Source organism: Drosophila serrata, unplaced genomic scaffold (assembly GCF_035046125.1).
Source record: "Drosophila serrata isolate PLE 108 unplaced genomic scaffold, ASM3504612v1 contig_331, whole genome shotgun sequence".
Taxonomy (NCBI): domain Eukaryota; kingdom Metazoa; phylum Arthropoda; class Insecta; order Diptera; family Drosophilidae; genus Drosophila; species Drosophila serrata.
In genome coordinates this window covers 29293-56158 of record NW_028257229.1, presented here as the reverse complement: position 1 = coordinate 56158, position 26866 = coordinate 29293, and the positions used below count along the sequence as shown (strand labels likewise).

The window sequence follows — 26866 nt, the reverse complement described above, 5'->3', positions numbered from 1 at the left end:
AGTTTCCAGCCTCAGGGCATCTATGACAACAAAGGTGCAAATAACCTTGCAAAGTAAATTTTCGCCTGGCAAATGACAAAATATGGAACGTGCCTGTCTCCCTTAGAAAGCTTTAAAACAAGTTGAAGAAACGGGCAGACGCACAAGCAAAAAGCAGCCACTGCATGTTGCATCTACTACGAAAAGATTGCAGCCTAGTAGTGGGAATTCTCATAAGTCACTGGCAGCCAATTCACCGGCTAGGCATTACCCACATCCGAGGTAATCGAAGCCTTGGAGCATCTCATCTAGTAGTGGTCGGCCAAAGCGCGGGCTCCAGTACTGGCATCGCTAGAAAATGCCTCTAAGAGGACGCCAGTCGGACTATGCTTCATGCGGTGAGCGATTCGTAATAGAAAACTATGTCGAGCAGGGATGGTCTTAAGCATGGTCCCCAGTTCAGCAAAGTGGCAAGCGCGGTATTCAGTACCTGAATCGAACGCTGTGCTTGTGGTATATTTTTTTTAATAAGAGGTCCGACGACAAAAAAAAAAAAAAAAAAATACCTATTTTACGTTTTTTCTTCCAAACTACGTAGAATTCCTCTAAATGAAAATCGGATAATATATAGAAAATTCAATCCTATGTGAACATAATATTATATTTTTGAGTGTTTGTTTTATGTAATATAATTTGGTTATCTTATTTAACCACACTTATTGATTTATTTTAATTTTGTTGGTCAATTTTTAACAGAAACTAAATTTTTGTTAAAGAAAATTCAGAGAATTGCCTCGTGTGGGATTTGAACTTGCGCTAGCCTGAGACACGCGCCACGGTCGCCTCTCGACGGCAAAGTCAAATATCAAGCGAGCAAAAAATAAATCTCCTAAAGGGGTTGCAAGTTTTTGCCCCTCTCACACGCAATACGCACATGTATGTATATCGCCGACGCAATTTTAGGTGTCTGCATGGCGCGGTGTGTAAGGACTTTTAAACATTAAGATGTTTCATATATGTTTTTTTTTATTTAAATTTTTTCTTGATTTTTTTTTCTATACCGCTCATGATGAATTTGGTCATGAGCCGAGAAGCGACGTCGGCATCATGAATTACCCCTGCCACGCATTAATAAAAGCGACTGAGAACTTTACATAAACGGTGGGTCCTACCCACAGAACGGGTTCGCATGAAATTCGGCAGTAATTTGGCTAAAAGGTCCGACTGGGTTGCCTTCGAGAGAATATAAAGAGATTAACCGAATATTATTGTCCAGATATCTTTAAAACTGGGCGACTAGTTTATATGTTTATACTTGTTTATAGTTTACGTAGATAGGCGGAAGGATTGTCAAAAATTACTTCTTCACTATGTTGAAAACTTCTGACAAAATTTATAAATCTGTTCAAGTGTATATAAATGATTGTATTCTTAAAGAAACATATAAAAAGAAATCTTCTATATATATAAAAATATACAGCTGTTCGTTAGTCTCGCTAAAACTCGAGAATGGCTGAACGGATTTATCTTATCTTGGTCTTGAATTATTCGTGGAGGTCTAGGAAGGTTTAAAAGGTGAGAAAAATAAAAAAAAGCTTTAAATTAATTAACAGACTGTATTTTAACAGTGTGTGTCTGTGAATATCAAATTTAAACCTTATAAATAGCCAGTATTTCAGGATGAGGCAGTACGAAGTCTGCCGGGTCAGCTAGTATATATATATTTTTTTTAAATTGATAATTAAGTTATCTATAAACTGTTTAAGCCACAAGAAAGAAAGTACTTGTTTGATGTTTGGTCACCAAATGAGTTCGAATCAACGAAACAAAGCTAATATAAATAAGAGTGACACAACTTTCACTAATACAAATATGTATAAAAAAACCACCCATAGTTTTTAAAATTTCAATCAATTATTATAATTTATTAATACATTGTTCTATTTATATACACTTAATTGTATCTTGTATTTTATTGAGCATTAAGGAGGCATACTTTTATGTAATATTTTTACTAATGTTGTACCTATGTATGTTTAATGTTTATTTCATTTAATGAAACTGATATCCAACATAACATTTAATTTTATTGACTGCCTTCTTTAAAAGTCTTTAAATGTTTAACCGAAAAGAGTACAGCTTAGATATTAATCTAAAAGATTAAAAGATTAAAGGGTATCCCTTTTATTTTTACCATGCTCGCCCCTGTAATGGTAAATATCCACCACATTGCTGCTGATGACCATTAGAAATAAAATTATTTTGATTTCTATATGCCATGGCTAAGCTGTTTGACATTAAAGTATTATTACATGGTTGCTGCAACATTGCGACATTGGAACCTCCAACAGTCCCATAACTAGTAAGTATAGATGAAGATGTATCTGGTGAGTGCGAGTTCGGGGCATCTCCAGTTATAAGATTGAGACCATTTGTTAGATTGCCAGTTATTGAAGCTCCAGTGTTAGTGTTAACACTATTGCTTCCACTGCTATTGTTGTTGCCTGCTGGTGTCGTACTCGTTCCATGTGATTGCGATTGAGTTGTATTATTGCTTCCTGCGCACGGCTTACCATCCTTAACAAGGACAGGAACGGCAACTCGTCGAGGCGAACTCGAAGACTGCAATAAAAAAGTAAGAAAAATAGATAATAATTAAATATATTAATAGAGATATGAAAAATTAAAAGGATTGGCTAAAATATGAAGAAAAATCTTTTTTGCTTTATATTTGAAAAGGAAAAATGTTATTTTATTTCACAACTATAATGAACTTATTTCGATTATAATAAATAATAGTTTAATATAAATAATAGTTAAAAAAAAAAAACTATAAAAACGCGTTTTTATAAATAACCGAATTAAAAGAAGAAAATAATTTATGATTACAAACAAAATAATTTAATTCAGAGCAACAGTATATAATTATAAACAAGATCAAGATAACATTCAGAGTTAAAAGCGTGGGGTGCATCTGTAATCAATGTTACAATTATTCTAAGGGCAACTATCTGTAAGGGGAGAATTTTGAAAATATAGAAAAATCCTACAAATAACAGTTTCACTGTGCAATGCTTTGCCAAGTACATGTTGAACTATTGTTACAAACAATGATAAATGTATTTCTGTGAACATTAAATATAAAATAAAAACTCTTATATGTACAAAAAATTATTAGATTAACAAAAACAGTGCAGCTGTAGAATAACTTTTCACGTATTTAAACGTTGTGCTTAGTGACAGCATTAGGCATATCAGTCAAATGACAAATTCACAGCAATAGTCGAACTGAATACGTGTTAAAACAATGATTGATATAATTAATTACAGAAAAAAAAACATTTACTTGGTGCGAGATACTACCTTATCTCCGGATGCACCCCCCCACGCTTTTAACTCTGAATTTAGTGATCTTGTTTATATTTATATACTATTGCTCTGAATTTAATAATTTTGTTTATAATTGTAAATTATTTTCTTCTTTTTAGCTCGGTTATTTATAAAACCATGTTTTTTTTAGTTTTTTTAAACTAATATTTATTTTTTTTGTGGGTACCTATAAAAGCGTGTTTTTTAATTTTCTAAGTTATCAGTTATTTTTCGTATATTAGTTCGATTCATCAATAATCAATTTTTGCGGACATGTAATTATGAAATATCTTACGAAATTTTTACGTAATCTCATTATTTCATTTAAGGACTCTTAGTTGCACGTGGGCTTTCCTGTTAACTTTGAGCAATCAAGTTCTTCAACGCGAATACCGTCTAAGGTTTTTACACGACTAAGTGCTACATTAGCTTGTCCAGCAGCAAACAGGCATGCGCAGATCGCGCGCTAGCTCTGTCTCTCTTACTCCTTTACGGAGGATCTATAAAAAAAATAATTTATCAATCCTGATGATCCTAATCAGGATAATGAAAAATTTGTATCAAATTATTGCATTGTCTCGGTCCTTGAGAAGTATGCAAAGTTTCAAGCTTAACAGATATTTGGAAACCCTTGAAAATAGTGTTCAAAGATTACGTTACAGACATACATACATCCCGATCTAATAAAAGCGTACTAAAAATGAAGTGTTATTCAGTTGAACGACTCTAAGTAAATGAAAGTGAATCCAAAGTAAATACTGAATTGAAGTGCTCTTTGTAAACCACTGTTTTTGTTTTGTGGTCTGACGTTAACACAAATATAGCAGTTGGTTTCCCAACTCGTAAACACGCAACAACGCAACTGTTCATGTGAAAAATAACGATTTTCTAAATTTATCCGACAAACACCAAGCGATTGGCTTTTCGACTTGTTAATTGTCGTTGCGAACGCAAGGCGAACTGGAAATTGCAATCGTTTGAAGTCAAACGGAAGATCAATCGGAATCATAGGTATTATAGGAATACATATATTTCTACCTGTGTACTTTCCGTTAATAATGGTTTCCTCAATCGAATTCGGCATAAGTATTTTTACCAAAAGTCGAGTACTGTTTCACCAAATCGCTATCAATTTTCGATTGATTGGTGAAATTCAATGCGAATACATATTTATTCTTTGCGGAAAGAACTGCTCGTTGACTTAACCAAACATAATTCTTATAATTCTCACTTATGTTTGGGAAAACATTTTCAATAAGAGCTAATTGATAGTCTACCAATTGACAAAATTCGTTTGTGAAAGTTATTAATCCAGATTTTGCATCAACTGGGACTTTTCCATTTCCAAAAGCTAACAATTGTTTGGAAAATTATGCTGGACTTTGATCATTTTTAAGTCGAACTCTCATATTAGTGGTTCGCTTTAATGTTTTTACGTTACTTCATATAGGTGATGCCTTTTAGGTAAGCATTCAATTCATCTGCAGGTAACGTCTGCCTGAAATCGCCTGCCAACAATATCATCAAGCCGCCAATAATGTTGTTATTTGGCCGAAGATCATTCAGTGTGAAGTTAAGTGCTTCAAGTGATTTCTTATGTACCATTGTGCACTCATCCCAAACATCCCATTGCACTGAATCGAGACTGGCTCTCGATTTAATTCTTGGTTGACTACACCGTGCATCGATCGACTTGGCGCAATCATTCCAACTTCAATCAGTAGCTCGCTTGCAATAGTCAAGCATTGATCATCAATCAGAATCAATCCTTCATTGCAGATTTGATCCGTAATTTGGATGTCAGGATTATACGTTTGAATGCGGAAGCGACGCAAGATATCTTCACATATGTCGTCTTTGTATTTGTTCCATAACTGAATTGGTTGTGAAGGAAAACATGTGGTGATGATAAATGCGAACAGCCTTCGTCTTTGTAAAGCATTTAATGAAACAAGTGAATCCCCAAGTATTAAATCCCAATGAAAATTGTTCTCCAGCATACCACCAAATAGTTGACATACTTTTCAATGTGTTTGGCATTGGTGGCCATTCACAGTTTTCAAATGCGCAAATGATTTTGGTCCACGTACACAACAGCAGTCGTAAATAAAAGCACTCCCCATTTCTAGAAACAACAGTATATATGCGACCAAGTGCATCAGTGGAAAACACCTGTGGTCAATCTGGAACTGGGGTTCCTTGTTTGATTGATTCCAAGTGTAATACTTGGACATTTCAACGCACATACATCAGAGTCGCTGTGAATGGATCTGCTTCACACGTTGTAAAGAAGCTATTGAATGTTGTCGATGGTGGTCCCTCAGCTCGTTTATGCCGCATTAGTCTCAGTAAATTAACTTCTTCTTTGCACTGCGTACATGCTGTCAGTTGAAAATTGTCCTGAATTTTCCTTGCTATAAACCTCACGCCCAAAACATTTCCAACGAATTCGTAACAGTGAAAATCGGTTTTGCGTCTTGCGTCCTGGAGTTACAGCGTCAGGAAGGAAAACCCGACTTATTTTTGTATAGAAGAAAATATAAAATTCGTGTTCCAGAAATACATATTTTTAGGTCTTCAAATATTCATCCATTTTCAAACTTTAGCTGTGAACCCACGCAGGAGTTAAATTTACTACAATACAATACAATTAAAGATTCTTCTTATTTTTATGAACATATATTAGACAAAATTAAAAGAAGTTTTATGTGAGTAAAGAGTTTGGAAAATTGTACTATATGCAGAGGGAGTAAAATGAGACATAGTATACATATACATACATCAGTCTGTATGAATGACGGCCTATCGGTCTGGTCGAAACAACAGGTAAAATAAACATAAGAGTTGTAAAACGATGCATATACACGAAGTAGACTACGGAAGGTATTACAATTTTTGTCAGAAGTATGCAACGAAGTGACCCTATAAAGTTAATATATACATTTTTTTGGGCGTGGCCCTTCGATCGCCTAATCCACCGAGGATCGCAACCGTGTGACGTAGAAAGTTCTAGTTCTAGATAAAAGAACGAGATTGAAACAATTGTTTAATGTTAAGGAAAGCACAAAGCTGTGAATAACAAAATGTAACTTTAAAAGTGTAAACATAATATGTATAGGGCAATATATTGAATGTAGGCATTACTTTGATGTTTTTTTTAACATAAATATACATAATTTACATTGTACTAATTATTTATGAGCAAATTGAAGTTTCTAAGGGTGTTCTAGGTTCGGCGTGTCGAGAAATTAATCAAAGAGGCGGATGTGATCTTAGTTCAAAATTCCAGGTAAAGCCACGAAGGGCAAAGAGAAAACGTGGAAGGTTATTGATAAAGTATGGGATGCCAGATGTGACACTAAGGAAAATTTATAAAACGTTTTTAAACAGATCCTTGTCCTTATGTCCTTGGTACCAAATAATCTATGTCCTGTTAATGACGTGAGATATTATATTATCAGTTACCTATCTTCCTTATCGTATATATATAAAATGTATAAAAAGTATATAAAAATTAGTGTAGCATCTGAAACATCTTTAAATTAGATTCTTTATTATTTTGTAAATCGTTTCTTTCTCTTATAGTCATGCATAACTATATTACTACGTAACCAGTTCAGTTCTCTTATTTGCTTTAATATAGTTGAGTTCAATTAACAACTTGACCTTTCACTAATCAACTTCATTAACTAATCCTATTAGATTTTAGCAAGGCATTTGACATTGTAAATCCTGAATCACTGAAGAATCTGCAAGCTGCAGGTGTTGCTGTTGGGGATTATGTTTTATGACTACCACTCGTGGTGTTCCACAGGAATCTTTTTAGAGACCGTTATGGCGCTGCAGTTCCACATGTCAATGTTAATGACAGGCCAAATTCTTTGCCTATGTGTAATGTTCATCTGTATGAGTATGATGAATGTTATACCCTGCAGTAGCAGTCATCAGTAAATAATCAACGATTCATAAAAAGTCAAGGCGGTGTTGTTGATCATTCATCGATGAATGGCCATACAAACTGTTGATGAATTTAACATGGGCATGTGTTAGGCAGTCATTAACAACAATTAATCAATGAATCATCAACATATTCATATAAAACTCATCGATTATTCATCAACAATTGATCAGCAGTTCATCAACAATTCATAAAAAATTCATCAACAATTCATCAACAATTCATGAACAATTCATCAACAATTCATCAAAAATTCATCAACAATTCTTAAACAAATTCATCAACGGCCTGGCCATGGTACTGCCGACGACTGCCGTCTAGACAACCGTCGTAACTGTATCGTGGGCAGAGCGTCGACCCGGTAGAAGTCGCATTCGGCGCGTTGATGACTGTTGATGACAGTAGCCTATTGATGACATGCTGTACTGCATGACAGTGGCCTATTGATGACATGCTGTACTGCAGGGTATTGACTTGCTAGCCATATCCGTCTTTCCCTTTCTACGCAAACTAGTTTTTCAATGAATGAATCTTTGAAGTTTTCTTTATACTCGCACTCGTATATATATCGGAACAGGCCGGATCGGACTACTATATCATATAGCTGCCATAGGAAGAATCGGAAAACTATTGCTCTTTCAGTTTTCAACAGATTTTCATCAAATTTGAGATAGCCATTTTGTATTATTCTATAATTTTATAAATAAAAAAGACGACTATATCTTTAGCTGCCATAAAAACGATCGTAAGAAAATGCAAAACTGTGAATATCAAACTGTAAATATATTATGTATAGGTGATGTAAATATATTATGTATAGGTGAATGAATTGAAAATAGGCACTAATTCATTGTTTTTAAAGATAAATATTTATAATTTATATTGTATTAATTCATAGTGATCGAATTTAAATATGCAATAGCTTCCTTTCTTCTTATTAAATTCAGTTGTTAAAAATTATTATACTTGTAGCGTTAGGATATTAAAAAAATTAAATCAAATGTTGACCTGTCTGCGATTTTCCACCGACCCAATTGACACAGAGGTCTTCTAGATAGACTTAACATTTGTATCTAAAAAATTCGATGCTGCGGTAAGTAATTGCGCCCAATTCTGGCTTCGTAAGGTTGTTCCCACACTACTCTAAACCTTCTATAAATTTTTTTTTTATTTTTTTAATTCCACACAAAACTACAATATATAACGACAGTTTATTAGGCCTGCTCCGATTAAATTTTTTTTTAGTTTAGTACGGTGCAGAACTATAAATTTAGGCAGCTAAATTTCGCATATTTCCTTAGATTTCGACTCCGGGCTGGTCACAAAAGTTTTATTGTGTTTGTTGGAACTCCATGTTGAATCGCAGCGTTGAGCTAAGGAGTCTGTTGATCCTTATACAACAAAACTATTATACGTTTCTCTCGTTTGACCATCATTGGAGGGAGAACTGCTTGTTCTTAAACAAATTCTTTCATTTGTGCTCATGTCAGGAGGCCCTTCGCTGCGGCCGCTGCGCCGACTCTGTCCACCAAGCTTTCAAAAGCTTGGCTATGATACAATTATACAAGGTAGTCCCGTTGGAAAAATCTGGTTCCTCTTCAATCATAGCAATGAGTGTGAGTGAGAGGGGCTAAACCTATGTTAGTAAGTTCAAGCGGGAGAAAAATAGAATATGTTGATTAACCCTAAGATGATGTATGGGGCAATACATTTATTTTTAAAATAAAACGAGTATAACATTTTTTTTATATAATTTTTATAACAATTTTGAGGTGATAATGAGGCATAATTTTTGTTTTCGTTTTGGGACCGTTTTTTTAAGTTCTTAGTTCTAAAATATATTCTAAGCTTAAAATAGTTTTTTTTTTAAATGTCATGTTGCATAAGGGTTAATGTTTGACTAAATTTTGTCTGCACACAACCTTTCACTAAGAAAAATGAAGACGCACTTAAGCACTAAGTACTATGTATGCAGTGAAAAAAAGCTGACGCACTGAAGCGAGTCCAACGATGTCCCCGACTTCTTTTTCAACCTCTACGGATTATATTTTCTTCCACCAACGTTACGGGAGCTATTTTTCACTCTCAGGTTCTTTCGCGGTAGGATTTCCCCCCTACACAATTTGGTTTTAAATATTTAAACACTGTTTTCTCTAGACTCCTACACTCTTTGATCCCATCCGATCTATAGTATTATATAATATTATCTCATATTACTTGCATGTTGCATACTATTTAATAAAAATATAAAATATACTCTTTGATTCTAAGCGATCTATAGAAAATTATCACATATTATATACATAGAATAGAAACTGCGGCATACCAGAGTTAGCTTTCTATTTTTCCAAAAATTATTTATGAAAAATAGGAAGCTAACTCTGATACGCCGCAGTTTCTATACCCTTGCAGTTTTCAACTGAATCATTAAAAATTAATCTAAATTGATTTTTTTTTTTTTCTATATTAATACATTTCTTTAAAATTTGCGATTTAAATTTACCTATAAGTATTATATTTACAGTTATAAAGTACCAGTTATGATTTGTTTACACATGATGCTGGCGTGCTTTGATAGTTCAGGGTTTCTTAAATTAAAAAATTAAAATCAAAATATACCCTTCCCTTTAGTTTTCTAAGCTCATTTTGAAATAATTTTGGTCGGCAAAAATGCTCCAGCTGAACCCTGCAAGATAAGTCGGCTGGGGTGGGTGGTTCCCTGGAAATAAACCAAACTTTTCGCAGGAATGGAGAAAAGGGAATCAGCCGGGGCTGGGATGTCAGCCCAAACGTCGGTGGAAGGAGTGATAGCTACCACCGGTGGGCACGGAGGGGAGCAATCCTCTCATCGTGTCGCCAGCGGTCACACCTCTGATTTGACGGGAGCAGGTCACGTCAGTTGTAACGCTACTGCCATAATAACGACGCAGAAGGCTAAGCCGCACGGGTCCAATAGTCTATACAGACTCGGTCCTGGGGAGCGTGCAGCTTTCGAAAGAGGAGGCAGGGATCCTTCTTCGCTCGCCAGAACCAGGCCCCAGCTCGGCGTGCAGGGACGGGCCGAATCGTTCAAGCGAGGGGAAGAAGGGTAAGGGCAGTACAAAGCTTCCCTTCCAATCCAGAGCCGGCTCCGGACAAAAGCTGCCCTATCCGAAGAGGAGAAGTTACAGCTCAACTGGGCCGAGCAAAGGATCGAGGAGAGCTGCACTTCGCCAAGCTTCCCAGCATAGCATCAACGGGCGGTTTCGCCAACAAGGTGGAGGAGATGCTTGCCACCAAGCGGCAACGCACTGCCGAGAGTGCCATAAAAGACACTCCGGCGAGCAAGAGGCAACACGTGCCCAAGGAAACAGGTTCCCCCTAAAAGGCGAAAACCCAAAAGGGAAGAAGGCCAGTGAGGTGACCAATCGACATTTGATCGTGGCACTCATTGACAGGAGCGATGAGAATGGCAAGATGACCGAGATGCGGTACATGCGCAGCTCGTGGAGTCATTAGTTACACGGCTGGAGGAAGACGCTTTTGGGCCTATGCCCACATTCGAAGGTGGCGGGTGGCTAAATGAGGTGAAAATCTTAAAGTGTATTGATGACCTGACGAGAAAGTGGCTGACGCAAACGGTCGGCCAGACGGAAGCGACTCAGCAACTGCTCGTGGGTGCAGACGCGTATGGGGAAGCCCCGACATAAACGACAGAGGTGAGTCACTTTTAGACTTTATTCTCTCTACCAATTTAGATATAGCAAACGTGGGAGAGGAACACACCTTTGTAGGACCCACCTCGTCCAACGTACTAGATATAACGTAGTGGGATAAAGTACCCAGGTATCAGAGTGGATGGTCCTGGAGAGACCATATTTTACAGACCACAGGAACATACAGTTCCAATGCCAGTTCAATCACTCTCCAAAACCAACAGTCTTTAGAAACCCACGGAACACTTACTGGAGAAAGTTTCAAAACATAATCTATCGTAAACTCGCGACTAGTCCGGACACAGTAAAATCCGATGAAGACATAGAGAAGCCCTTAATGACCCTCTCAAAGGAATTACTGGATGCATATCACGCATCATGCCCAATTTCGAGAAGCTAGAAAAGGACCAGACCACCCTGTGGAACAAGGACCTCTCGCTCCAACGCGATAACCTCAGAGATTTCTTCAAACTCGCCAAGCAGGCGAAGAATGATATAATCATACTAGGAATACAAAATCCTGCTAAAGAACTACAAGAAGGAATAAGCAGGGCACAAAGAAGCTCTTGGAGGAACTTCTGCTCCAACATAGAGGCGGCCCCAGAAGCGGCTAGACTACGGAAGTTGCTTTCAAAGTAACCTACCATACAGAGTCAGCTCAAACTAACAGCACTAATGCACGCGCACTTCCCAGGTTGCACAGAGATCACCGGTGCTAACAAGCACCAAGTACTAGCAACCAGGTAAGAGCATGCCTCAAATGAACTCATATCCTCTAGAAGAATTCACTTTGCTATAGACTCCTTCGCGGGGATAAAAGCGCCAGTAATAGATGGAATATTTCCAGCCATGCTGCAGGCGACCAAAGAAATCATGACTCCATGGGTATACGCAATATAAACAGCTTGTCTTAGTACTGACTATATCCCAATCCATTAGAGGACCTCGAGGAGCACACCTCCTTCCTACTCAAAACGCTAGAAAAGCTGCTGGACCTATACATCAAAAACGATGTGGGTAGATCACTGTCAACCAACCAGCACGCATATACAAAAGGGAAATCAGGGGAGACCGCGCTGCATTCGCTAGTAGCCACTATTGAGGAAACCCTGCACAACAAGAAATATGCGCTCGGAGTCTTCGTAGACATATCCGAGGCATTCAATAATGTAAGCACAAACGCAATAATGGAGCACCTAGGAGCAACTAGCACGCACCCCCGCCATCAACTTTTACAATGGGATTGGGGCACCGCTTCCATTGTAAAAGGAGCGCACAGAGGCACGCCGCAAGGTGGAGTCCTATCGCCCCTCCTATGGAATCTAGTGGTCGACGACCTAATCAGAAGGTATGAGAGGAAGACCCCAAAGATAACAGCTTATGCTGACGACATAAGCATAATTATCATGGGAGTATGTCCATCGACCCTTAGCTCGATCATGGAATCAATACTCAGGGAAAAATGTGAGTGGACGGACAAGGTAGGTCTCAATATCAATGTGGATAAGACGGACCTCATTCTCTTCACAAATAGATACAAGGTACCGCCATAAATCCCCCCAAAAATAAACTCAACCAGGCTGACCCAAAAAACACAAGTCAAAAACCTGGGCACTGTACTGGACAGCAAGCTGGCATGGAAAACCAATGTACTAGAAAGAGTGAAAAAGTCCACCATTGCGATATATGCATCCAAAAAGTTGCTCAGCAGCACATGGGCCTCTCACCCGCTCTGATGCACTGGATCTACATATCGGTGGTGCGTCCGACTTTGCTATACGGGGTCTTAGTGTGGTTGCATGCCATGGAAAGGACGACCTTTAAAATGCTCATGGAGAGAACCCAGAGGCAGGCACTGCTCTGCATATCTGGGGCGCTGAGGTCAACCCTCACAAAAGCTCTAGAGACTATACTTGGAATTGATCCCCTGGACATTCACCCGCAACTGACCGCGGGAAAAGCCACACAACGCCTAGTAGCGCTAGGAAGTACCTGAAGAATGAAAAACGGTTAAGGACCACTCTCGGCACCTCAATATTTACACTGACGGCTCTATGATGGAAGAAGGAGCTGGAGCGGGTATATACTGTACAGACCCCGAGATGAGGCTATCGTAAAAGCTACCAAGCCATTGCAGCATTTTCCAGAAGGAAGTCTTCGCCATCACGAAGGCGGCAGAGCTTGCGCAGAAAATAGCCAGCCCATGTGAGGCGGTACCTGTTCGTAGACAGTCAGGCGGTGATTAGATCCATGCAATCGTCAGCGGTCAGTTCCAAAAATGTACTGGCCAGGAGGGACGCACTAGATATCCTGAGCACGACAACGTCAGTGCGGATCTACTAGGTTCCCAGCCACCAGGGCATAGAGGGAAACGAAATCCCAGACGAACTTGCAAAGGAAGGAGTCGGACTGGCTATCGATAGAACAGAAAACGTCCCAGGCTCTCTAACAACGCCCTAAAACGAGTTGGAGAGGCTGGTGGACATATTAGCAAAAGCAGATGGAGAGGAAACTCCGCGACTTGCAAAATATCTAAAATCATGTGCAAAGAGCGCCGCTTCGTACTGCATCTATCCCGAAAACACTGCAGACTATTAGTGGGAATGCTTACGGGTCCCTGCCTGGCTGCCGCGCATGCAGTCAAGCTGGGCATCACCAACAACGGCAACTGCTGTAAATGCGATGAATCGGAAACCTTGGAGCATCTTGGAGCATCTTATCTGTAAGTGCCCAGCCCTAACGCAGGCAAGAGTAAAGCACTTAGGTGTCCCAGCACTGGCATCACTAGTAGATGCCTCCAAGAGATCGCCAGGTGTGCTACTTGCCTTCGCAAAAACTTCCGCGATCCTAAAGGACTTCAACACGGCGTAAGATTCTTCAGGTCCATTTGAAAAACAAGATCCGGATAAATAAGGGCCATACTGCCTTATGATTGGCCCCCTCAGGAGGGCCGTCCGGCTCAACCTAACCTTGCCTAAATCATTTGGTGCTTCCCATATTTTTTTTATATATAATTTATATGATAATTATTCGAATTTAGTACACTTCATAGTAATGGCCGGATAATAATTATACACAATATATTTCATACATGACGCACACATACGCACTTCCTTATTTTTGTTGTTTTGTTGTTTTTACCCACACAAGCGGGATTGTTGTTGTCACATACATATATTGCAAAACGAATGTATAGCCGTTCGATTTACATAAAACTAAAATTGAAATTCTGAAATAATAAAATATGGCTTCAATTCTGCGTAAATGAATCTTTAGAAAAACAAAATAAAAATATCCTGCAGTACATGTCATCAATAGACCACTGTCATCTACAATTCATTACCGTGCCGACTGCGACTTCTACCGAAACGACGCTCTCAGGCGGCAAGCCAATACCATTTGCTCTCAATTAATGAAACGTTGATGAAAAAAGGCCGAAACACATATGCCTCTCATCAGTAAAAAGGGAGGCTCTCAAGCGGCAAGCCACTACCATTTGCTCTCAATTAATGAAACGTTGATGCAAAAAGGCCGAAACACATATGCCTCTCATCAGTAAAAAGGTAGGTTCTCTTGCACTCTCCCTTGCTCAATAATATAAGCGGGGTCGGTTTTTATTATTTTCGTTTAAAATTTTAAAGGAGTTAGGAATAATATATGTATTTTATCTGGCAAAACGTGAAAGAGAATTGTAAATTTCCAATTTTCGCGTGTGAGTTTTTTGGGACCTAAAATGTTGATACGTTTTGAAGTATCTTTGATTAATTGTTAATGATAAGTTAATGAATCACATTGAATGTTGATGATGAACATGGGCGAATGTCTTTCTGCAATCTATAAATATTAAATGTTGTAGAAAATAAAGTACCCTGTATATTTATCTCTGTTACAATGCACACTTGTAGAAAAGAGATCAGAATGTATCTATATTTGCCTCTCTCTAAGGATAGAGAATAAGAAACTATGTATACCTATTTTTGTTTCTTCTTCAACTTCAGTCGCAAATAAAACTCCGCAACATACATACGGTGCTCTAATTTGTCCCTTCGAAATCTGCCGCTCAAGAAATTTTAGCCCTTAAAAAAAATTAATCTCATCAAGAAAAACAGCTAACTTCGGCAAGCCGAAGTTGATATACCGCAGAAAGTTCGATCACTAGAAATCAATACATTATAAATTATATATCTTAATCTTAAACCATAAAGTAATGTCATGAAGTAACTCTAACTATCGTTTGTATGGCAGCTATATTATAAAGTCGTCAAACTTTCATAAAATAAAAAAAAAATTTTTTGAATAATAATAAAATGCTATATCATAAATAAGAGAATTTTATTGATAAATCGTAATTTTCTGTGACGGCAGCCAAAATTTTGGCATCTAATAGAAGCCAACTCTTCTGCAGCTAGTGTAAGCTTAATCATATCTGGAAAGCGGAGTGCATCTAATGAAGTTTTAACAGTGGCCACAAGTCAAAAATCGGCTAAAAAAATAATAAGAAGTCTAGATGCTTCGAAGGATATTTCAATAGTAATGAATAATAAAATATAATCCAGATTAGGCTTTAGCCCTATTCATTGATGGTAAATACACCAAAAAGTCAAATAAATATTTGCAAGCTGGTGCCAAGGCTCGAAATACGCTACATATGATGTTTTGCTGTCAGTATGAAGAGCTATCATCCGGAAAAAATTAGAGCGTGTGAATGTTGGGTAGAAGTTCCATTGCAAGACCATATCATAACTCGAATTGTAATTGAAAATGAGACGTTCTTGTCAAAATGGAGTTGCAATGGCACGCGATCTTTCTCCGAAGCTTCATGGATTCACACCTCGAAATAACATATGAAAATGTATTTTTTACACATCGACTCGGTACTGTAGACCTCTTGAAATAATGTTTATGCCGACGCCGTGCTATCCTCTCCTGAAGTGGTTTACCTTTTTCTTATTTGAAGTGAATCATTAATTATTCTTCTCCACAAAAAAGTAGCAAATCGGATGCTAGCAATTATTCTTTAAGTTGTCGGCTATCTGAAAACTTTTTGAAAACTAAATAAGTCCTTATTTGCAGCACCTTTGAAGATCACTTATTTCTTCATGCCAACATGGATTTATAATGTGAATGGAATACAAGGACCTCGCTTGCAAGAATATAGATATTGTATTTGAAGCCCTTAGAACGGAGTCCTTAGTAAACGCATCGAGGCGGTTCAAAAAAACATTTTACTTTTCGCTCTACGCAGCTTAAATTGGGATGTAAACCAAAGATAACCTTTCTATTCTTATAGACTTCTTCTAATCAACTTACTTTCCATAGCAAAGCGTATAACTATGCTAGGCATAACCTTTATCCATAACCACATCCATTGTGATGTGGTTAGTGCTGACTTTTTGAGTCAGCTCAATTTCTACGAACGAAGTAGAAATATTAGAACCTTTTTACCCACTGTAGAACCTTCTTTGAATTGCTTGAATATTTTAGAGTTTTATGTTCAAATTATAATGATTTTTACACTAATCTCTAACGAATAAAGTCTTCCAAAAGTAACAAGCTTAATACTAACCAACTTAGTACAAATACAACCAAATAATCTGGCACCACGCCAGTAGTTAATTTCATCTTTCTCTTTTCTATATTTTCTATCGCGTTAGTTCAGTTCGGAATATCTACCTAAAATGGTTGGAATCGATGCCTTTAATGCTACCCATTAAAAATGCGGCAAGTGAAATGGCATTATTGGTTGATATTCCTTTGCAAGGATCTGGGAACATTAATAGTAGAAGTATGGCTCAGCGATTGTTTTAAGTATGCTTTCGAAACTGCAAGCATTTTTGTTAAGGAATATCCGTGGTTTTACATGCCATCCTAAGTGCACAAGATTTTGAATCACGGAATGATGTCGGAAGAAGCAAAAACAAAGACTCAAAACATCGACTGTGGTGTTGCTACAGAGCCTACGGTAGAGTAAGAGCTCTACATGATGCTATAACGAGTTTTTCGGTACAAATTCTAGCGATTGGAAGCCCAACGTTGGAGTTGGATCGAAAGCCCAACTCCAGGGCCACCCAGTCCTGTATTGTTCTTTTTATCTAAAAATCGATTGCCAGTAACCTACTCTCCATTAGGGACAAGTATGATCTTAGCTATGACCACTTGCCTTGGCGTCTGCTCCTTCTACAATTGTCTCTAGATCCAGTCTACTGAAACCAGGATTTTGTTTCGCTGCCTTCCAAGATTCACTGTAGCTCCCATGAGCTTTCCACCTACCTCAATACGAAGAAGAACGTGGATTCAACCTAATCCCTACAAGAATTAGGAAAGCTGCAGCTGTTGCGGCCCCACCGGTGTCTCCAAGCTCCTTACGCCAAGGAGTCATTGTGTGCTCTCTTCTGAAGTAGAAGGAGTGCTGTTGCTGAAGAAGAGGCTTAGGCGTGAGTATATCCACACATCCGGCATAAGGATAAGCAGGATGTTCAGGAGGATCTCAAACAGAGTGCGAAAAAAACTGACATTACTTAAGGTTGAAGCTACGGATCGTATGCTGGACAACGTGACAGCTGATGCGAGCGCCAACTATTCCCTTTCGAAGCTGACTAGATCCTATAAAAGGTAAGTTACTCCATAGTTTCCTGTCAATAATGAGGATGGCACATGGATAAGATCTACACAAGACAAAGTTGAAACCTTTGCTTAAAATGTGCATCAAATTGTCAATCGTGTTGCAAAAACTGTACCTCTTAGAGCACTGCTACACATTATAATCATCTTCAATGCTTCCCTGAGGTTGAGTTATTATCCGAAGGCTGTGAAGATTGGTTGCATTGTAATGATCCTTAAACCTGGCAAACCACCCAAGGACCTCAACTGTCATCAACTTATTGGCTTCCTTTCCACATTGGGTATGCTTCTGGGATCCTTAGGAGGTTCTCCGAAGGCAATGAACGCTTTTACCAAATTTCATTTTGGGTTCAAATTCAAGAACGGCACCCCTGAGAAGTTGCACCGTGTGGAAAGTATATACTCGATGGGTGGCTGCCTATCTAGACATACAGCAGGCGTTTAATAGGGTGTGGCATGCATGGCTACTTTGCAAGCTCAAGCCATTAATTAACCCGCAACTATTCGAAATGACAGTACATACAAGTTGGTCCAGGACGGAACCCTATCCTCTCAAAGGTTGATTAAGGCTAAAGTTCCCCAAGGAAGGGACCGACGGTGTACAGCTTGTTTACCGACGATATGAAGAGTTCCTTGCGTCAGGAGCAGAATCCAATGCAGGCCACATTTGCAGACGATACTGCGATACTCTCCAGATCAAAATATTTTTATGACGGCACGGAAGTGCTACAGCTGTACCTCAAGAAGTGGAGAATTGGGCCTGTTGCTGGAACTCCCTCAGAAAGGAGTCGTGCCCTGGCTTTTTACTGCATGGAGAGTTTCTTGTGCAGGTCAGGGAGTAAAGGTACCTGGGGGTCACTTTAGACACCCGGTTAACCTTCACCAGCGTACAAATGCACTTAGGCGCTTAATAGAGGATAAGGCAAGAAGCCTGTACTGGCTGCTGATGGCAAATAATCTTGCAAATATCGTCCGGACATACAAGTCCAAAACAACTTTCCTTTGAAAACCTTCAATGTACAAAAACACAATTTGAATTCATACTCGGAAAGTTGAAACAATTGAAATTTTGTGTAGCCAAGACTTTAACAAGAACGGAAACAAAGCTACTTACAGTTACGGTCTGCATTTACAGTTTGGAATTTTCTATATTCTATCTATATATTTCCTATAAAAAAAAAAATTTTTAGTGTATTAATATTTTTTAAATAGAGCTTCAAATTAAAAGACCGTGAGTCGATCGGGTACACAGTGAAATCAATGGTTGACCGAGTCATCTGCCGTAACTGTGCACCATCGATAGTGCGACTATACTCCCCAAGTGAGAGCGGGTGAACGCGGGTCCCCAGTCGAGGTTCGACCGTGGATGCTGACCAATTGTTGTCGGTAGGACATGGGCAAGTCTTTATAAAGCCTCCCCTCAAGTCAGGTGTGTAACGCGACCCGTGCCCACTGACTTCCAGGTTCTCAGCTGAGGGGTTAATCCAGCTGTGTCTGTACGGAGCCTTCTCAGGCCCAGGCTACCCTGGGTCGTAAGTTGCCTGGCCGAAGTCTTGGAGCGAAGCTGTGGTTGACATTCTTCAATGCCCCACACCCCTCCTGGCCCGCAGCGCTTGCCAAGTCGAGCAAAGCGGGCGTTTATGAATGAAAATGGAACTACAACGCGGAGCTTCGGAACTTTTGGGAGAGCATTAGCCACGAGGAGGTGATGCTGAGGTCGAGATTGGTCGTGGCATCTCACATTGTATCGGAGACCGACGAAGAAGTGTCGCAATCCGAGGAGAGAGCAAGTAGCACTCCCCAATCAAATCATACAGGTGAGGGTCAGTTGGGCACCACCACAGAATTGTCAAAAATGTCACAGCATCACAAGCGAGAGAGGGTCGACAGAGCCCGCTTTATACTCGGCATGATTGCCAATAACGAGGCTGAGGGCAAGACGGAGCCTCGGGACGCCAAAGATAAAGCCAAATTCCTTGTGGGGATCCCGGAGTCAGAGGCCTGCAAAAGGCGAACCCATCGGCGTTCCAGCCCTCAAAAGCAAAGCTAATCGGTCACAGGAAGTGAGCGAGAGTGCACCCAAGAGGGCGAGGGACCCACAGGGCAAGCCACGAGTGACCAACTTTGTCAGCAAGGCAAAGCAGTTCAGCGAGGTGGCCAGAGACAGTCTGGCTATGGCTCTAGTGAATGAGCACTACGGCGACGATCGCCTGCTGTCGGAGTAGTGGGAGGAGATAGACACTAAGTTAGCCGACATAGTAACCGACAGGTGGGTTGGCACGCCGATCGGCCCCATCCCCATCGACTCCTCAGACGTGTTCAGGTGACATCGGGTCATTGGGTGTGACGATTGGTTTTCTAGAAGCTTCCTGGCGGAATGTGTGACTTAAAAGACGTCGTTCTTAGAATACGTACTTCGGACTAGTTTGTACATAGCAAACGTAGTGGAGGAGCACACCTTCGTAGATCCAACCTCGTCAAACGTGCTAGATGTAACGTTCTAAGCCGTACAGTGTATTATGAAATCAGAATAAAAATACCTCGAGCGACCATCGCTTTCAGACTATAAGTACAAACACTTTCAAAATGGCTACTAAGCAAACTGTCATCAGAAACCCCCGGACAACTAACTGGGAATAATTCTAACGACAATTAGAACAAGATGCGCGACTTTTCCGGGAACGGTAAGATTGGCCGAAGACATTGAAAAGTCCTTGGATATCATCTCAAAAGAATAACTACGCATTATGCCCAATGTCGAGGCCAAAGCCACCGTGGTGAAATAAGGGCCTCCAGCTCCAACGCAATAATCCCAAACAAGCAAAATAATATAGTTAACGAAGGATTCAAAATCCTACTAAGAGATTACAAGAAGGAAATACACACAGCGAAAAGAAACTCATGGAGAAACTTCTGCGCCAATGTAGAGACGGCGCCAGAATCGGCTAGACTACGGAAGTTGATATCGAAGAAACCTAATATACAGAGACAGCTCAAACGGACAGTGGACTGAGGGCAGTAAAGACAAGCTTACATCACTAATACAAGCTCACTTCCCAGGTTGCACAGAGGTCACCGATGCCGACGAGCACCAGGACCTAGCAACTGGAGACAAGCGTCACCCAACAGATTCCATATCATAGACAAGATGAAATATTTCCAAGGATTATAGGCCGATAAGCCTCACATCATTCTTACTGAAGACGCTAGAAAAACTTCCTGACCTATACATCAGAAACAATGTGGAAAGACTGCTGTAAACCATCCAGCATTACTATACAAAAGGGAAATCAGTAAAGACGGCTCTACATTTATTAGTACCTAAAATATAGAGCCCTGCACAATAAGGAATATGTGCTCGAAGTTTTTGTACACATATCCAAGGCATTCAACGACGTAACAACAGACGCAATGCTCCCTGCTCCCTACAAGTTTTAGGCGGGTATAATCTGATGGGGCGCTCAGGTGGAGTTCTGTCGGCCCTCCTATGGAATTTCGTGGTCACCGACCTAATCAACCAGCGCCATGCTCAATACCGCTACATATTCACCGACGGCTCCAATATGGAACGAGGTGTAGGATAGGGCATACACTGTACAGACACATAGATAAGGCTGTCGTATAAACTAGCCACCCATTCCAGCATATTCCAGGCGGAATATGCCATCAGAAAGGCGGAGGAGCTTGCGCAGAGAATAGACCATCTACGAGAAGCGGTTAACATATACGAATATGTGCACAAAGCGCGATGGCAAACTGAGCCATTACATGCTATGTCCAACACGGAGTAACTGAAGAACGCTAGTTGAGCTAGACATCACCGACAATGGAAACTGTAGGATGTGAGATAAGTCCGAAGTAACTGAAACCATGTGACATCTTATCTGATGGTGCCCGACACTAATGCAAAAAAAAAGGTTTCTAAGAAACTTCCGGACAACTAATGGTCATATTTGCTGAGAAGAAGACAGAAAGCTAACTTGGGAACGCCGAAGTTTATATACTCTTGCAGATAAAACTTCTATTAATAGGAATCAATACAATTTAGATTATATATATTTATCATATACATATTAAATTTACAGTTTTACGTTCATTTTTGCCTTTTCCTTTATATCTAAAGGATATAAAGGAAATGACTGCTATTCAATATAGTCGAATATCTATAAAATTTAATAAATAATTTAATTTAATTTAGTTTATATTTCCAATTTGATTAATCTGTTGAAAACTAAAACTGTGGTACTTTTTTTGTAACAATTTTCTGATCGTTCCTATGGCAGCTATGTGATATAGACGATCCGGTCCGTTTCGACATATATACGAGACAAAGTTTCATTCAGATAGCTTCAAAACTCTGCGACTAGTTGGCGTAGAAACATACAGACATGACTTAATCGAGTAGGCTGCTGACGCTGATCACAAACATAAACATATACTTTACATGGTCGGAGGTGACTCCTTCACTGCGTTGCAAACTTCTGACTGAAATTATAATTTCTTGCAAGGGTATACAAATATAGTTTATATATATAGGCTATGTAGATAGAAATTTAAAGTATCTTATCACTCCGTTTTAAGATTTTATTATCACTCCGGGGTTACATAAAACATCAATTAGGGGAGAGACAAAGTTCACCCAGATAGCTTGGTATATTTGAAATTACCTGATTGTGTTGATTTTGTTCTGCCATTGCTTTCTCTTTTGCCTGCCTTTTACACTTATATCGATGATTCTGGAACCAAATCTTAACCTAAAATTAAAAGCAAAAAATTTATGTAGTATGGATAAAAGGCTGATAAATACAATTAAATTAAATGCTAAATTATTAAAAAAAACACATACCTTAAAAAACACACACATTGGCATTACACAGATTTGTACCAAGGTACCATAATATTAAGACAAGCCACCATAAATAAAATCTCCAAAACAATGGCGTCTCTCTTTTGACTCCTTTTTAAGGTAAATTTCTAAACATACGGTCGAACAGCAAGTCCCACTCCCACCTCCAACTAATCTAGGGATGCAGCCGTACGGCACATTTATGTTCTAGATAAACGCGCGAGAAGGGAAATAGATACACATACACATTTTTAGGTCGGAAAGGCATTCAATGCCCTTAATATTATCGAAAAGGCGGTTGTAATCAGCAAATAAGATCCTAACGGCTTCATGTACTTCAAACTTCCTCTTACAGTGAAGCACAATAAGGGAATATAGGTTCTGGATTTAGGTTGGGGACATTAAAATCAAGCTGCTCTTGCAGGTGGGTACAGGTGAGCTAACGAAGTAAAAATAGTCTTCGTTACCTGAGGGTAATCCAAGTAAGCCACTTTCTTTATTAAGAATGCGAGAAATATACTTGGACGTTGATGCACTAAGGTCAGTGCATTCAAGTGACCCGTATGACACCAGGCACGTGCCTGTTTGGGTTAGGTGTTAGTTCATGCAGTTCGAAGGAGGTTCTACAGTGGTGCAACACTAATGGGATATAGGATCTAGTAGTTCTACAACAAGTCAGCGCTGTCCACATCACAATGAATAAAGTTAAAAACAAAGGTTATTCCTGGCATCGGTCTACGATTGGCTAAGAGTAAGTTTATTAATAGGAGTCTATTTGAGTAGGAAGGTAATTTTTGGTTTGCATCCCAATTTAAACCGCGTAGAGCGAAAAGTAAAAAGTTCTTTTGAACCGACTCAATGCGTTTACTATGGACGCGGTACTTAGGGCTCCAAACGTAGCATCCATAGTCTAAGATAGGATGAACTAAATAAGTATATAAGGATTTAGTAATATAGGGGTCATTGAATTCCTTCGACCCCCGCTTAATCGTCAACAGTATTAATTCTTTCCAAAGAGCGTGTAAGTAGCAAGCTTAGGAACGACACGAGAGAATGTCATTAGCTTGCATTTCGAGCCATTTAAGTTTAATAAGTTTACACGGCACCAAGTTTGAAAATTATTAAGATCTGTTTGTAAATCCGACTGGCAGGCAACGTCATTGTATTGCACATAAAGCTTGACGTCATCCGCGTACATAAGTACTCTGGAGTTAGTAAAGACTTTGGGCAGGTCATTTATTAATAATGTAAACAATAAGGGTCCCAAATGGCTTCCTTGCGGGACGCCAGATGTAACCCTTAGAACATTGGGTAAATTATTCTTAAAGAGGACCTTTTACGCCCTGCCATTCAAATAAATTGAGATCCCATTAATAAGATCACTTGGAAAACCCATTAAATCGAGTTTTCTAACAAGGAGAGAATGGTTAACAGAGTCAAATGCTTTACTGAAATCAGTATAGATTACATCTGTCTGAAAAGTATTATGGAAGCCCTTTATAATATGGGAAGAGAGCTCCAAAAGATTTGTTGTTGTTGATCTTCGCTTAATAAAACCATGTTGACATGGAGAAATAACTGATCTACAAAGGTGCTGTAAGTGAGAGGTGATAATGTTTTCAAATAATTTAGGGATGGCCGACAATTAAAGGTAATCAATTTCTGGAGGGGATAGCACAGGGCGTCGGCACAATACCTGAGCACACAGCCAGAAATTCCGTCGCGACCTGGCGAATAAACTGGCTTGACACGATGAAGATCTAAAAGAAGAGAGCTTTCGTTTAGGCTAGGACAGAAAATTAAGTTTGATTTGGGTATGTCGTAGGAATAAATCTGGTGTAAATTCGAAGAGCTTGAAAAAACTGCGAAAATAGATCGACTATTGCCTCATCATTATTTGCGGTAGTATTTTCAAATGAAAGCGAGGAAGGATTTGTTTTAGGCTTACGTTTAGTGTTAACGAAATTATAAAACTGTTTTGGGTCCTGTGAGAACTGGGCCCTACAACGAGTTAAATAGTTTTTATAATACTGCGCGTTCAGCACGGTAAAGTTTGACCGAGCTGATAAATAAGATGAAAGGGCAGATTGAGAACCGGTGAATTTAAATTTAGCATACAGCCTAGAGTTTTTATTTTTAAGTCGGCTCAACTCTGTAGTAAACCACGGCGGTTTATTCGAGCATGACGGATAATATAACGGAACACATTCAATAAAAAAAGAATTCATGGCATTGTAAAAAATATCCATGGCAACTGAACTCGTAACCGTCTTGCGAAAACATACGATTTTATTGGCTGGACGGTCAGAAATATTCTGTACCCAATATCAAGACACATCGAAAATTGGATGATAAGGATCTTCGGGCTGCGTCAGAGGCGCCACCCTTGCTAAACTGACTCTCGCAGGATCAGAGACGAAGCAAAGATCGAGCAAGCGCTGTAGGGAATTTCGAACATCGTTGACTTGAGATAACGAAATGTCGAACAAGCCATCGATAAAGTCATGCTGTGTAAGTGTATGGAGAGTATTTGTGGAATAACTTGAGCACCAAATAGCTCCAGGGATATTAAAATCTCCTAGGACTACCAACTGGTCTCTATCTAAAAGTTTACTGTAAACCATCTGAATAGCTGAAAGGTGATAGGAAGTTCCGACAATGGAGGTATGTAGGAACAGGTAATAAAAATTGAGCTACCTTTGATAGATAGCTTCACACAGAGGAATTCAACACCGTTGCATTCCTCGGTTAATAATTCTGACGTGAGTGAGGAGTCCCCCTCTATAAAAACTTCACCCCGTCTGATAGGGCGATTTAGCCGATATACTGTGAACACAGCTGGAAAAACTTCGGAGCTCAGAAGCTCCGGCTTTAACCATGTTTCTGTAAGCACAATAACGTGAGATGCAAACGAAAGGCTATAGAATACATGTACTCTGGCCAGAAGTTGGGAGAGCAAATAGTGTTAAAGAGCTCGTTAGGAACATTTAGTTTGAAAGATGAAATGTCCCTAGCGTAAGAAAATTTGAACTTTTCCACCTTTATCTTAATTTGATCGGCTCTGGTGTTGCCTTGTATAAAGGCGAGAACATCTTCCGATGTTTGGTCAAGGGAGAGCCGCGAGACAAAAATATGTCTCGTCGGTGAATCCTCTATAAGGGCTTTTGGCAAGGCAGATTGGTTATCTGCCGTGCCATTGTCGGCCGGTATTCCGGGCCTAACACCCTGGGCAGATATATCGTTAAACACGGGACTTTGAAGGGTCAATATTTGCGACCCCCCAGGGGACAAAACAGAAATCACCGGCGGTACGGTCACTCCCGCTGCTCATTCTGGTAAAGAATCTTTTCTAGCGCTCGATCTCAGCACTCTTGGAATCAATGTTGAGGTAGAGGGCTGTGCCGAGGGAGGCTGCTGCTAAGAGCCCGTTGCAGATAGTTGGGGTCCGTCTACATGCTGCCCACCAATAGTTTTTTTCCGCCTAGGACACTCATTTAATAGCGTAAGGCTATTAAATTGGGAGTCCAGCGCCAAGAACATATCAAGAGTTTTACGAAAACTCGTTAAAATGCCCTTAAAACCGCTTTTGGTTTGCCGCATGAAAGACATCATCTCCCTTTCTACATCGCGACAAGCCTCACAACAGAAACGCAGGCCGATGTTTTTTTTTACATCGTCCACCGTCCGAGCTGCAACTCCAATACACTTGGCGTGCATGACGTTGTCGCACAGCCAGCAGCCGATTGTAAGGTCACCTGCAACAACTGCCTTTTTGCAGGTTTTGACTAAACAGACAATATTTCCGGACATTATTAGGACTTACCACTGTACTTGTACTTGGAAAAAATAACAACAGAGATATGAACAGCGAGAGCGAGAGAGCGGGAGAGCGAATGAGATTAGATTAGATAAGAAGTGCAGCGGCACAGCTAAAGCGAGAGAGTGAGAGAGCGTGGGAGATAGATAGATAAAACGTTTAGCTGTTGCGACGGCGCAAACAAAAGCTAGACGAAGAAGGCACAAAAAGGAATGCAAAATATGCAAAAGCTAGCACTAGCAGCACAACTAAATTGGAAAATAAAACCAATTATATACACAAATTAGAATAGCTGCATGCACACGCGAAGTGAACGGGAAGTTATAAACACAAATTAGAAAATTTAAGTTACCCCGGTGGTTAGATTCAAACTTTAATACAAAACGAGAGCGCAAGAAAAAAACACGTCCGTGCACTTGGAAAGATGAAAGATGATTTATAAAGATCTATGAGAGAAATATGTATAGAGATCAGAAGATTACGTCAACAAGACTTATTCTTTTCAAGGAGCAGTCATTTAGAATATGAGTGGCATACTGTTGAATGACATCTAAAAATTACGATCCGATTGTATGTCTGAC

The 26866-nt window shown here is 39.5% G+C and overlaps 2 protein-coding genes across 2 annotated transcripts in view; both read right to left on the bottom strand.

Moving 5' to 3' along the window:
* LOC147642921 (uncharacterized) overlaps positions 1-26866 on the bottom strand; it is a 95753-nt gene that overhangs the window by 59145 nt on the left and 9742 nt on the right. The gene's annotated exons all lie outside the window — the stretch shown is intronic.
* On the bottom strand, positions 1875-25799 carry LOC147642922 (uncharacterized). The gene is made up of 4 exons (XM_086837599.1): positions 25772-25799; positions 24165-24228; positions 22290-22376; positions 1875-2601 (listed from the first exon to the last, which is right to left on the bottom strand). The coding sequence occupies exons 1-4, from the start codon at positions 25797-25799 to the stop codon at positions 2427-2429; spliced, it is 354 nt and encodes a 117-aa protein (XP_086693725.1). The 3' UTR covers positions 1875-2426.

What these genes read in the sequence shown, in the direction of transcription:
- LOC147642922 (XM_086837599.1), bottom strand. Translation starts at nt 25,799, where the DNA reads ATGAGCAGCGGGAGTGACCGTACCGCCG. An exon ending in ATTTCTGGCTGTGTGCTCAG is followed by an intron (nt 22,377 to 24,164) that starts GTATTGTGCCGA and finishes TTTTAATTTTAG; the next exon opens with GTTAAGATTTGGTTCCAGAA. An exon ending in AACAAAATCAACACAATCAG is followed by an intron (nt 2,602 to 22,289) that starts GTAATTTCAAAT and finishes TTTTTATTGCAG; the next exon opens with TCTTCGAGTTCGCCTCGACG.